Here is a 13,808-nt window from a genome sequence, read left to right as displayed (position 1 = left end):
AAAAAAAAAAAAAAAAAAAAAAAAAAAAAAAACTAAAGAAAAACAGGGAACAAATGTGAATTGAGGATCTAACAGAACAATATCGGTAAGTAGGTAAGTAGAGCAACCTGAGTGACTAGTGGTCACCGTGGAGATCACCAGGTAAACAAGCAGATCATTTTTCTTAGTGACTCTCTTTAAATATTATTCTCCTTTGCTAAGTAAAGTTCTGCTTCAAGTGTCAAACAGAACAAAACAAACCCAGTCACTCTACAAACAGCCTGACGGGGCTGCCTTTAACTGGAAGAGAGTGGAAGTGAGCCCGCACCGCGCAGATGGGGTGATACTCCGCTCAAATCTCGTCATTTCGCAGGGGAAGTCAGATCCTGTTACTTAAAGTCTGGGAATCAGAAAGAAGGCTCCGCTCAGCATCCACCCTCGAACCCCGACTGTGCATCTCATGCCAGGTGAGTGGGCTTTGCCTCCAGGCCCGGGATCCTGGATAGTGCTGGGATCCACGGGCTCCCCCTGAGGAGAGTGCGGAGCTTTCGAGAGAGCAGAGGCATTTATTTATTAGTAGTCAGGGCAGGGCAGAGCTTTGTGTGAAATGAAAACAGGACATTATAGAAAACCCAGCAGAGCCATATTTGTGGTCGAGACCCTTGCGGAAGATGAACATGATGTGTAGATGGAGACAGGGAGGGGACCTGTATGTGTGAATCTGAGCCCAGCAGCTTGAGAGCTGAGCTCTCATGAGGACAGTGCAGCGCCTGCCCCCTCTGGAAATGTGGGGGCTTCCTGTTTACAGGCTGCGCTACCGATAGATGACCTAGGTGTCTTCTCTGTTTCATTGAAAATGTGTTGAACTGCAACTAGTTCCTAGTTGTTAAGTTCCACTGGTACTGAACCAGCCTGGGCAGCTGGAGAGCGTGTCCAGAAGTGCACCAGGCCAGCTGTTCAGCTCACCAGCTATGAAGTAGGTCTGAGGTTCCCCTGGACTTAGAGACTCTGTATGGCCAGCAATTGAATGGGTGAGCCTCCGTTGCTTGCTGTAAAGGTGAAGGTAAATTTGTTATATGGAGTGTACTAGAACTGCACGTGTGTTTGAAGAATTACAGGGGCTATTGTGGTGTAATTGGCATGTTGTGGGCTTCCCACATGGAGACTATAAATGGTGTTTTTAGAACCTGGGCGTGTGACTCCACCGGTAAGGCTGAAGCCCTCCATTTATCTTCAGTATTACATAAACAGAGCTTGGTGCGATCCTGTAATCCTATAATCCTAGCCCTGGGGAGGTAGTAGAGGCGAGAGGATCTGAAGTCCAAGGCTACCTTTATTTAGCTGCAGAGAAATGCTGAGGACAGCCTGAGCTACATGAGACCTGGTCTCAAACAAAACAAAATCTAACTCCTGTGGTCTCATGCTTCTGGAGTCCTGAGGGGTTTTCACGGGTGTGTTGGGGATTTTCAGGGAGCCTAAAAGGAAGGACAACATTTTCCTTGTCATGTAGCAGCCTCTGGAATATTCTCTGGTTGATGCTATGACCCCATCACCAATTCTCACCTGATCAAAATGCCCGTGCCGAGAGGTCTTTCCTCCCCACCACCCCATCCTTCCCACTCTACTGGGACCCAGTTGGTCCTGCAGGGACAGAGTGTGCATTTACCTCCTCCAGTCTTAGGTAAAGTGGGCTTCCCCAGCCAGAGATAAGCAGAATGCCTGAGCAAACAGGCAATCAAAAGGAAAGGCATGCATGCACCACTTAACTCTCGAGTTAGCACATGCCATGACTGTGGTTTGTGAGCATCATCTAGGACAGCAGCTTTCTCAGATGACGCCTTCAATGGCTTGAAGACACAGGGCTGGGAACTGCCACATCCTCTTCCCAGAGGCAGGGTGACATGTTCTTATGCTAAATTTAGAACAAACAAAAGCCTCTTATTTTATCTCAGAGTAAAGTCATGAGCTTTGCTTTTGTTTGTTTCTTCCGAATAAATATACTTTCTTCCCACACATGCACGCACACAAGTATACACAATACAGACACATGCACATACACGTATATACACAATGCACACATGAATACATACACAAATGCACACACATACACACAGTGTACATATACATGCACACACATGTATACGCAACACACATGCATATACACGTGTATACACAATGCACACATGCATACATACATGAATGCACACACATGCACACAGTGAACATACACATTCACACACACATGCACACACACACACTCTTGTACAGCATTCAGGACAGTGCCGCTGTGGAGGATGCACCACCATATCAGGTTTCTTCTGCCTAGAAAAGGACAAAGTTCACGGTTAATTATCCTGGCAGGGCAGTCAACCCCTGGCATTTCCTGGCATCTGACCAGGAGGAAGCCCGTTCTCAGCAGGTGCACTTTAGCTGTTTGTGAAGTGGGTATCTAAGAGCATGGTTTTTCCCTAGCAGACTGTGATCCAACACCTTGGCACCTAAGGCAGCTTTGGCGTGTGTCCTTAATAGTCTGTTTCTAGCTTTTAAGGCCGTTAAGTTCTGAATCCTCCACCCACAGCAAATAGAAATGTTGACTTTAAGATCCGAAGCAAGTCTGGTTAGGGCTCCATAAGCTATTCACCATAGAAGGTTCTGGAAGAAAAACAGCTCTTCCCCTTTAAGGTGACCTCCATGGCTGGGAGCAACTCCAGCTAGCTTGTAAAACTGCTGGATCCCATTACAGGCAGGAAGGTGACTCTCTCAGCCATTGTGAGGCCTGGTCTTCACGGAACTGTTTTATGTCCCAGATGCTTTGCTCTGAATGGGGACTTGTGAGCCATGTAACTTCCATGTCTCTTTGGGGATTCCTGGAGGAAGCTGAGAGAGGAAGTTCATTTCCCTTCCTAGCCCCCCAAACACTGTGAGACCAGCAGCCCCCCACACACACACATACACACACTGCAGAGGTTCACAGAGCACCCTGAGTCACATGCTAGCTGTTCTTCAAGCAGGAAACTTTGGGAAGGATATCTGATTGTGCTCTGCTCTCCCTGAGAAACCTGAATCACAGCATCTCTAGGGGCTGCTGGGAAATGCTGCCTGACGGTAAATCCGCTTCATGTTTAACTGACCAGAGCACAGGACTGATTTACTAGTTCAGAGCCCAGAGTGAGCTGATCTGCCTGAAAGCTGATCTGGACATAGGTCATTAGCCCAGGAAGTGGAAGAAGTTGCCTGGAAGGTTAACAAATGTTCAGGGTTGAAATGATTCTCATTGCACATCAGACATCCACTACTCCTTAGGATGGCTTTGTAACTAAAATCTCACTCTGCACCCTGCTCTGTGTGTGTGTGTGTGTGTGTATGTGGTGTACATATGCACACATGTGTGTGTATACATGTACACATGTGTGTATATAAGCCAGAAGGGAACTTCAAATATCATTTGAGACAGAGTTTCTCATTGGCCTGGAACGCTCCTAGCAAGCCAGGCTGGCTGGTGAGCCCCAGGAGCACACACCTGCCACTGCCTTCTCAGAGCTGAGATGACAAGCTCACATCATCACTGTGTGGGTTCCGGGGATCAAAACACCGGGTCCTCAAACTTGCAGGGCAAGCACTTAATGGACTAAGCCTTGTTGTTTGATTTTGTTTGATCCCAGCCTTTGTTTGATTTTTGAGACATGTAGCCCAGGATGGTCTTGAACTTTGATTCCTCCTGCCTCTGTTTCCTATTACTGGGCTAACACCCATGCACCACTAAGCTAGAGTAAGAGCTTCTATTCTTTGTTCAATAAAAATTTCTATTTTGCCTACAGATTTTCTGAGTAATACGTTCTCAAAGTAATACGTTTTCAAAGTTCTCCTTTGAAAGACCCAAACCTTGAAGTTAACACTGCTCTCATATCACTCATCAGGAGCCATCCACCTTGTATTAACGTTTTTGAGGCAGGGCTTTTCACTGAGACCTAAGCCTCACCAAGTAGGCTGGGCTTGCCAGCCAGTGTGTGCCACAGATTTCTCTGCCTCCCAAGTGCTGACACACCACACCCGACTTTTGTATGTGGGTTCTGGGGCTCACACTCAGGGTCTCATGCTTGTGTGGCAGGCGCTATAACAACTGAGCCATCTCCTCAAACCATAGCCGTGATGTTTAAGGGAACAGCCCCTGACTTCCAAAGAAGGGAAGCAGACAGAGACCTTCCAGAAACAGTCACCTGATTTTGCTTTATTCCAAGGAACTGAAGACCTTGGACTTTGGAAGGACAGTGGTGGGGCCAGCGCTCAGAACAGACTGATGTGGGGCTCCTCAGTGAACCCCACCAACTGCACTTTCATTTTTGTTTTGTTTTGTTTTGTTTTGTTTTTGAGACAAGGTTTCTCTATATAGCCCTGGCTGTCCTGGAACTCACTCTGTAGACCAGGCTGGCCTCAAACTCAGAAATCTGCCTGCCTCTGCCTCTGCCTCCAAGTGCTGGGATTAAAGGCGTGCGCCACCACTGCCCGGCATCCAACTGCACTTTTGATAGCACACTTCAGCTCTCATTGGGGATATTTATCCTCAGGCAAAGAGCTGTCTCGCCATTGATTTGAAGGAGAGATGTGTGTTTGCTACATCAGGGTTAGAGACTTGAAAATTCTTGCTGGCTTTGATCACACAGAGGGCAGGGGCTGGCCTTCCTGTGGTTTCTCCCGCACACTCTCTGCTTTCTCAGTCTTTGTTGATTTCTCCTCCTCCTACAGTGGTCCTCATCTTGAGGTCTCAGACACATGGTTAAGAGATACCATTTCTCTCCAGGCCCAGAGTTCCAGGAATGAAATTCCAAGTGGAAGCGGAGGCCTTGTGGCTGCGCACACCCCCAGCTGCCACAAGAGGGCACTCTCCATCCACTTGCTTTCCCTCTCAGAGGCTTCCCCTCTTTGTGCTCTTATGAAAGGGGAGTTGATCCCTCATCAAAGTAGGCTCCCTGTTAGAACCCTCCCTCCCATCCCCCATCAGGCTGCTGATCTTTAGAGTCCTCCACAACCAGTGAGCCTGTTATCCTAACTTCTGCCCTAAGGCATCTCTCCCCGTGTCCTTCCTATCCACCCCACAGTGGGCCTGGAGCCTTGGGAAGGACAGGCAGAAGAGATACCTTCACCAGGGGCCAGAAAATGCTTGTTTTAAAATCTGGGTGAGGATGAGGGATTTCTGGTGACACTTTCTCTGTCACTGGGAGAGAGCAGCCCCACCCTTAGATTGTTTTGTGACTTTTTGCAGTTTCCGCAGATGGGTAGGGAGCTTGGGCCAGTGAAACACAGGGAATCTAACCCCTTTCTGTGTACCCTAGACCGGGCCCTGTCCCACCCAGCCCAGCAGAGACACTATTTCAGTTGTTTGGAATAGAGTCTTACACTGTGTAACCCAGATTAGCCTCAGATTTCCAGCTATCCCCCTGCCTCAGCCATCCAAATGCTGGAATTCCAGGTTGGAGCCACCAGGGCCCACTCAGCTTCAGCCTTTTTGGGCTTCCAGGGCTAGCTCGTCTTGTCACTCCCACACCGCCAACCTCCCCCCTCATGCTTCTCTGAGTGCTCCATCCTCTGCTCCCACCCTGAGTAGAACTAGTTGACCTGAGACCAACCCTTACCTCAGGCTGATGGAGACCTGGCGGTGTCCCTGAGAAGGTCATTCCAGAGAGTAGGCTCTCTCCATTCCTCAGATGTTTCAGAGGAGGTGGGAACATCCCTTGACATCCCTAATAAACAGTCCTGAAATCATGCTCGTTAACGCAGCAGAGAGCATCGGTCTCGTGATCCTTTAGTGCTGCAGCCGCCACAGCCTAGAGGAGGAGGATAGGCCCCGGAGGAGCATCTCCATCTGAGGTACAGTCTCGCTAGTCACAGGCTTGTCCCTCCAGGCTGCCCAGGAGCCAGCAGAGGTGACCGTGTGTGCTTGTGATAAGGACCCAGCCAAAGCTAGTGGAAGAGGTTCCTTGAGAGGGGAGCTGATCTGTTGTTTAAGTCTTTGTTAGGTAATGATGAATGGATGCTGGACCTTCTTCACCACCGCAGTCGGAGCCAAGGCATTATCTATGGGAAGGCTGGCAGCCATCTTGCCACCTACCAGGGAGACTCAGGCCAAGTTCCCCATCAAAAGGAGGCAACAGAGAGACCAGACCTCTTACTTGTGCCCAATGTAGACGCTCCATCAGGACATTCTGTCTAGTCTGTTCCCGTCCCCACACCCCCTCGGAAGGAAACACATCTGTCTCTTACAGGTGTAGATCCAAGGTGGCAAAACCATGTGCTCAAAGTGGAGGTAGTCTGCAGTACTGCAGTGGTTCAGACCCATTTCTGTTTGTGGCATATTATTTTGCAATTAGAAGCATGAGTGCTAATATGTGGGAATCAAGCCCCGGAGTGGCCCGAATCTTGGCAGGAAGCATCTGCGTGCACGTCTCTAGAAGAGCTGTTTCTGGCACCTCCTGTAGCAGTCAGCAGGAGAGGGTCTATATACCTCCAGCTCCCCGTATGTGGTGTGGTCCCCTCTCCTACCCGTATGTCAGCATGGCCTCCCTCACCTGAAATGTAGCCTAGTTAGTTTCTTGGCTTCTATGCGGCTCTCACACAGCAAACTTCTGAGCCTCTGTCCTATCCTATCAAGGAAATCCATTTTGATTTTATCTCACTACAAGGTTCCAGAGTGGTGCCACTCAGTGGTATCCATGTAAACCAGCAGAATCTTAGAGAAAAGCTGTCTGGATAAATTTGGTGGGCCTGTCTGTCAGTGGCAGGCGTGGCGAGCTGATCAGCAAGGAGAGTGCTCACGAGAGGGCAGACATTCCAAATAACATAGGCACAGTGTGTCAGCGAGCCGCTCTAATTGCTGTGACCCAAGTACCGACAGCATCGAGTTGACAGGGGGAGGATTGATTCCACCTCATGGTATCAGAGGGAGGGAGCCAACTGTCCATCATCTTAGAGTAGACATTTCAGAAGTGGTCTTCACATTCTAGTAGGCCAGGAAACAGAGACTGGACTGCATGCAGGCCTGGACTATAACCTTCAGATTCCACCATCTCCAGGGACTCATTTCCTCCAGCAAAGGCCCCACCTCCCAAAGGTCTCACAACCCCTCAACACAGCGCCACCAGCTGGAGAGCAAGTGGTTAAACACATGAGTCTTTGAAGGGCCTATTTGATATCCAAACTGTAAGAGATGGGTCAGCGTTTCAGAGCACCTTCCGCTCTTACAGATGAACCGAGTTTCATTCCCAGACCATGAACATGGGTTTAGAGTTTTGGGGTTCTGTCATGTTGTCTTACCCAGTCTGCACCTGGCATGGTTCTTTGTAAGAAACGCTTCGTTGAATCATCCCTAGTCACAAATGCCAGGAGATGAGAAGGAAAGGGTCATGGGAGTATTGTGAGCAGTAGAGGTTAGAGGTCAGATTGCTTAGAGGTTAGAGGTCAGATCACATTGCTGACACACTGTCTCCCTCTATTAACACAGTCTGCACTGTAGGCTACCGAAAACACAACTCAGAATGGATTAAACAGGAGGAAACACATTAGCTTGGAAAGTAAGACATTTTGGCCGGGGAGATGGCTAGCCCATAAGAGCTAGCCACACAGTCTGAATCTCGCCCCCAAATTCACGTAGAAAAGCTGGGTGTAGCGACAGCGCTGGAGACGGAGGACCATGGAGCTGGCCAGCCAGCTAGCCTAGATGGACTGGCAAGTTTCAGGTCAAAAGTGAGGAGCCTGGTCTCAAAAAGGGGGGGGGGGGCAGCAAGATGGTTTACAGACCCCATCATGCAGCTGGAGACTTGGGTCCTCTCCCTGGAACTGTCAAAAATACAGAAGGCAAACATGGGATTCCTCCACTAATAAAATAATGAAGGTGAATGTCACCTGAAGAAGAACACCCAGCATTGACCTCTGCTTCCACATGAATGCACACACATGTAAATAAGTGTGAGAGCATGCACATGTGTACACATGTGTGTACGTACACACACACACACACACACACACACACACACACACACACACCTCACACACAGAAGACAAGTTGCTCCTGAGTATGCTGGGTCCAAGGTGGGTTAATTCAGAGGCTCAATGCTGTCTATGTTTAAGGACTTAGCTGGTCCCTCAGATTTTTTTTCCTCTGATCTCTATCTCATGGCGACAAAGTGGCTGCTAGTAACTAAAGGTGCTTCTTAGTCATTATCATCTAAAAGCCAGAGAAAATCAGTCCATTGCTTTTTCCTTTCTTTTCTTTTAAGAATTAGAAAAGCTTATTCAACTTTCCTGTCCCTAGGTGACTCCTTAGAACTGTGTTTTCTATCCAGTCCCAAGCCAACTACTGGCTAGACAAAGAATGGGTGCAAGGAATGGGTGATGGGGCCAGTCTTGTTACGAGGGCCAAGGAAGGACAGAGTCTCACGTCACTGACACACCTGGGTTATCAACCCACGTATGATTTAAGATAGAGACTTAAGCTGTTTGACAAAGGCCACTTTTTCAAGGACTATCTGGCTACCACAAGCATCTTGTATGTAAGTGTACCTCTTGCTTTGGGGTGTCTGGAATGATCCTGACAGAGGGCTGGGGTTGGGGAGCCAGCAGAATGCCAGAGCTCCTTTTCCCATTACTGTGATCAAACACCCAGCAAAAGCAACTTGAGGAAGGAAGGGTTTACCCTGGCTCACAGATGGGGGTGTATCCCACCATGGTGAGGAGAGCATGGCTGGGGAGCATTCACAGTCAGGAAGCAGAGAATGTTGTGGTCATCCCACCTCTTCATTTATTTAATCCAAGGCATTAAGGATCACTTACTGTTCAGGGTAGGTCTGCCTGCCTCCGTTACCCCAATCTAGAAACTTCCTCTCAGACCTGGTCAGAGGCTTGTCTCTTAGGCAGTTCTATAACCTGCAAATTCACAATGTCATCATTACACGGGCTCTCATTACTGCTTCATCCAAGTTGGGGAGGGGGGCGTCTGTGAATTTCCAAGTCTACCTGTAGCGGTTGCCATAGTCACCTTAATGTACAGCAAATCAGAGCTGAGCACCAAGTATCCAGTCACCAACACCACCTGTGTCTGGGCCGAGGGCTGTAGGCTTGGCATTTGCAGCCAGCCTCTTGCAAAGAGTGTTCAACTATTGAGAACCTATTGATCAGGACCCAGACAGTCCCTTCCTGTGCTGCACATCCCTGTCTCCTTGGGTTTCTGTGTGGTAAATAGGTGTGTCCTGATGCAAGCTGGTCACCACAGGGTTGTTTTTCCTGTTCTCAGAGAGATTCTTCTCAGCTCCTCCAGCACCACCACTACAGGCAGTCCAGATCCATCCTCAGGGGATCCCGCCGTTAGTGCTCTTCAACAACAACTGTTACTCATGGTGGCTCGGAGGACGCAGTCGGAAACCCCACGGGTATGTGTATACCAGTGTTGCTGTGCGTGGCTGCTGTAGAAGCCCTGGGTCTTCTTAATAATGTGTGTGTGTGCGTGTATGTGTGTCTAAATGCATGTGTGTGTGTATGTGTGTGTGTGTTTGTGTGTGTATGGTGCTTGCATACACATGCACAGGCATGCTCGTATGTGTTTATATCAGTGGGTGTGGATGTGGATGCAGGTACACATATGTACATGTATGTAGGCAAGTCTGCATGTGTGTTTGGAGTCTGGAGGGCAGTCTCAGGTGTCAACCGTGGAGTCCTACTGTATCCCCTGCCCAGCAGCTCCTGAGCATTGTTCTAAGGATGGTTTTCCTTTTCTATGCCCTATGTATGCATCAGTTCTTTATGTTCAGGATAACTTCCTGGTCCTTGAGCTAAGTTAACAACTTCTGCCAAGAAGGTAGAGCCTGCTCTTGCCCAGGGCTCTGCAAGGGTCTATAAACCTGTGAGGGAGCATCTGGGCCATGCTGAACACATACCAGGTTCTTGGACACCAGTCACTGTCCTTAAAGTTGTAGATTACAATTCCCAAACTCACCCAGGGTGCGCATGCATGAGTGTGTGTGTGTGTGTGCATGTGTGTGCCTGTGCATGCATGTGCATGTGTGCGTGCGTGCGTGTGTGTGTGTGTGTGTGTGTGCGTGTGCGTGTGCGTGTGTGCTGACAGCATGTGGGTTCTAGAATGGACTGACATGCTTTTAGTGTTTTGTTGTTGTTGTTCCTGATGGTGGTTTTTGTTTTTTGTAATGTCTCTCTTGCTGTGGACTTTGATCGGTGTGAGTTCTTTGAGACGCACATCAAAGTTCCACTCTTCCAGATTAAAGTGTATTTCTTGTTTCTGCTGGGTGTGCAGAGACACTTTCAGGTAAATTCTCTGAGGGATTGGGAGCATTCGCATAGTGTGACTGAGGGACGCAAAACAGCAGGGGTGGGAGGAGGGGACTCATGGTCCTGAAGCCTCAGAGCCTTGGGTCCCTGTCACCCCACACCCAGCCCAAGGCAGGCAGTCGTCCATGCAGCCCCCTGGGTCGGGGAGCTGACGTAGGGTGGATTTAGTTCATCTGAATGCTGGGGTCCCAGACTGCAGAGATGGCTGCTGGTAGACACTGTACTATATGCTTGGTCTCCTGTTCTAAACTCTGGTTCCTCACCAGGTCACCTCCTGAGATCTCACTGTTGATCACTTTCTCCACTTCCTGCATCATCTTTAAGTTTGTCTAGATTCACGAGACTCTAAAAAACTACCACACACTCAAAAACATGCATGCATGCACACACACACACACACACACATACATACACACACATGTGAGTTCACACACATATGAGCACACAAAGAGGCACACATTCAAATACATACATACACATGAGCACACAGAGGCACACATTCAAGTGCACATACACACACATGAGCACATACACACACAAGTGTTGGTGTACATGCATGCTCATGTGTGCAGAGGCCAGAGGTCAACATCAGCTGTGGTTGGTCACATTCTCCACTTTAGTTTTTGAAGCAGGGTCTCTGTAGCCTGATGCTCACCTAAAAATCTAAACTGGCTGGTGTGTCAGTGTCAGCTATCCATCTGCACTCCCCAGTGCTGGGGTACAGTCACACACCATTATGACTAGCTTTTTACAGATGCTCCGGGAAACAGACTTAGGTCTCATACCTAGATAGCAAGCGCTTCATGAGCTACTGTTCCCACTTGCTCTGTGCGTACGGCAGACTTTGTCAGTGACCTAGTGACCTCCAATGAAAGCCTCTGCATTTGGAGTAAAACTTGGATACTGACTTCAGTGTTATATTTAATAGAAGTTAAAAATGAAGCCATTTAAAATATTTCCTTGGACTTTTGTCTTACACAGTAATTGTTTCCCAGGAGCACCTTGTCTAATGAGCAGAAGTGTTTTTACAGTGGTGAGTGCCAGGGTTTCAGTGATCACATCTTCATGGAACCTGTGTGATTTCAGTCATTATTCTTTTCTTAGACTGGCCCTTTTAACAGAGTATGTTGGTTTCAGAATCTGACCATCTGTTTTTGCTTCATATATTGTTTCAGTAGTAGTGTTGAACCTAGGGCTTCAAGCATGCTAGGCAGTTTCTCCACCACCGAGCTCTACCTCCAGGCTTTGTATTTTAAAACATTTAGAGTACATGTGTGTGCTTGTGTGTGCATGTGTGTGTTTTGTATGTTCATGTGTGTGTTGTGTGTATGTTGTGTATGTGTGCTCATATATGTTTTTGCATGCATGTAAGTGAGTGCACATGTGTTGTATGGTGTGTGTGTATGCATGTGTGTGTATATGTGTGTGCTTGTGTGCTGTGTGTATGTTGTGTGTGTGTGTGTATGTGTGTGAATGTTCATGTGTCCATGTTCATGCATGCATGTGTGAGTGCACACGTGTGCTGTGTGTGTGTGTATCTGTGTGTGTGTGTTAATGCCTGCATAAATTTATGTGTACCACATTCATGCAGAAGCCTGCAGGGTATATCAGAGCCCTGAGTCTGGAGGTACAGATGGTTGTGAGCCTCCATGCGAGTGCTGAGAACCGAACATACATCTTCTGCAAGAACAGACAGCACTTTTAATGGCTGAGCCATCCCTCCAGCCCCCACACCCATGCCAGGCCTTGTGTTTTTAAACTTTGAGATGTCTTTGTGACTAGGACATATCATAGTGACGCTGCCTTTGGTCTGTTTTGTTTCTGATGTGAAAAGCATGTCAGTCAGGATCTGGAAGACTCATCACGCTCTTCAGCACAAGGGAAGTTTAACCGAGAGCAGTTTTACAAATTCATCATCTTCCCTGGGAAGTGGATTAAAGTCTGGTATGACCGACTCACTTTGTTGGCGCTGCTGGATCGGTAAGCTGTCAGGCACTCAGAGGTGTGGCCAGAAGACAAGGGAGGACATCAGTGAGCATGCTCAAATGCTCCTAAAATGCACCTTACTGCTTGCTAAGGTCCCCAGGATATTTCCAGCCCATATCCCACTTTGCTGTGAATCCCAGTGACTTAGACATTGAATTTCACAGTTGCCAGGGGAGGCGATGAGGGAGTACTATGGGCTAGGGTGCAGGTTGGCCTGGGGACAGTCTGCTTTGGTCTGCTCATACCCTGCCATGTTTTGGTAGGAATACTTTCAGTTTCATCAACAAGAGGCCTTCCTCCACCAACTGTGGCCCTGGGAGAGAGGGGAGGTAACATGGTGTGACGCTCAGCCGTCCCCTGCCAGGACTCAGGCTTCTCTCCTCCGCTGTTCACTGATTTAATGTTGCCCTCTCCACCTTTCCCTTCCTTGTGCCCCCTCTTATTATTGCTTCTAAATAAAACACTTTGTGGCTGGAGATACAGAGCCTCGGTAGGCAAGGCAGGGAGGTTCAAGTTTGCTATGGTGATAGCCGGGCTTAGGGTGGGGGTTTCCTGTTTGTGGGTTCCCCTGTTGGAATGTACAGAGAATATTAGGGGTTTCAGAGAGGCTTTGTTCCGCGGACTGGGTTTGATGTGGGGACCCCAATTTCCACGGGATGAGAATTCTGGTCAGGTGGGCAATAAATCGGCGGATGACAAACAGACTCGAGACACAAGGGTGTGTTGAATCTGAATGTATTTGTGCAAGGTGAGAATCAGGCTTAAATACCATACAGCAAACAGGGCAGATGTCAAGAGTCACGTAGGCAGGTGGGGGTTACAGCAGGAGACGCAAGACTGAAGTCACGTAGGCAGGTGACCCCCACACCAAGGTCAGCAGGGTCTGGTAGCTAGGCGTGAAGCAGGAGGAAGAGGAGTGGAGCCCTCCCTGTTGAGGTATTTTGATATTCCTAGGCTAATTCTCTGGTTCTGCTGGAAGCAATGACCTGGAGATTTCAATCTAGCATTTCCTGCTAATTCTCTGGTTCTAGCCCGGGGCAGGCAGTGGGGAGTTCTGACCTGACCTAACACTTTTAGCTAATGTCCTAGAGTGAGGGAAACCCTACATTACTCTCTAGTATGCAAAACATTTCTAACTATTATGAACTGTCTATTGCCGTAAGGAATGTACTCGACCTCTGTTGCTAGCTCTGGCGAGGTTAGAAACATTGTGTCCGCCAGGAGACAATGCCCAATCTTAACCATTTACGAATCATTTCTTGGGGTACCTTTATGCCTAATTATGAGGGCGTGTTGACAATTGGAAGGACTAATCTGGAGCATGTCTGAGTTAGGGGATACCAGCGACTAGTCTGAAATCCAGGACTTATTTGCCTCTTATCCTTTATCAGGATTTTATCCCCGATATTTTGGATGTGACTGGAATAGACGAGTGTGCATATCAGCTTTGGCTCTGGTGGGAAGTGGTTTTAAAATGGATGGTAGGATCTCCAATGCTGGCACAGTGGGGT

General features: G+C 48.3%; 1 protein-coding gene across 6 annotated transcripts in view; it reads left to right on the top strand.

Moving 5' to 3' along the window:
• Positions 1–13,808, top strand: part of Pcnx2 (pecanex 2) — a 156,081-nt gene that overhangs the window by 36,667 nt on the left and 105,606 nt on the right. For all 6 annotated transcript variants that reach the window (XR_004110381.1, XM_031341830.1, XM_031341829.1 and 3 more), the window contains exons 8-10: positions 353–446; positions 9,263–9,398; positions 12,146–12,291. Coding sequence is in view for 5 of the 6 variants with exons in the window: in XM_031341830.1 (XP_031197690.1) it covers positions 353–446; positions 9,263–9,398; positions 12,146–12,291 (376 nt within the window). In the remaining variant the exon portion in view is untranslated. The remainder of the gene's footprint in view (positions 1–352; positions 447–9,262; positions 9,399–12,145; positions 12,292–13,808) is intronic.

This window comes from Mastomys coucha, unplaced genomic scaffold (assembly GCF_008632895.1).
Source record: "Mastomys coucha isolate ucsf_1 unplaced genomic scaffold, UCSF_Mcou_1 pScaffold22, whole genome shotgun sequence".
NCBI classification, from domain to species: Eukaryota; Metazoa; Chordata; class Mammalia; order Rodentia; family Muridae; genus Mastomys; species Mastomys coucha.
The sequence above is the reverse complement of the archived record's forward strand: the minus strand, read 5'-3'. Positions and strand labels throughout refer to the sequence as shown.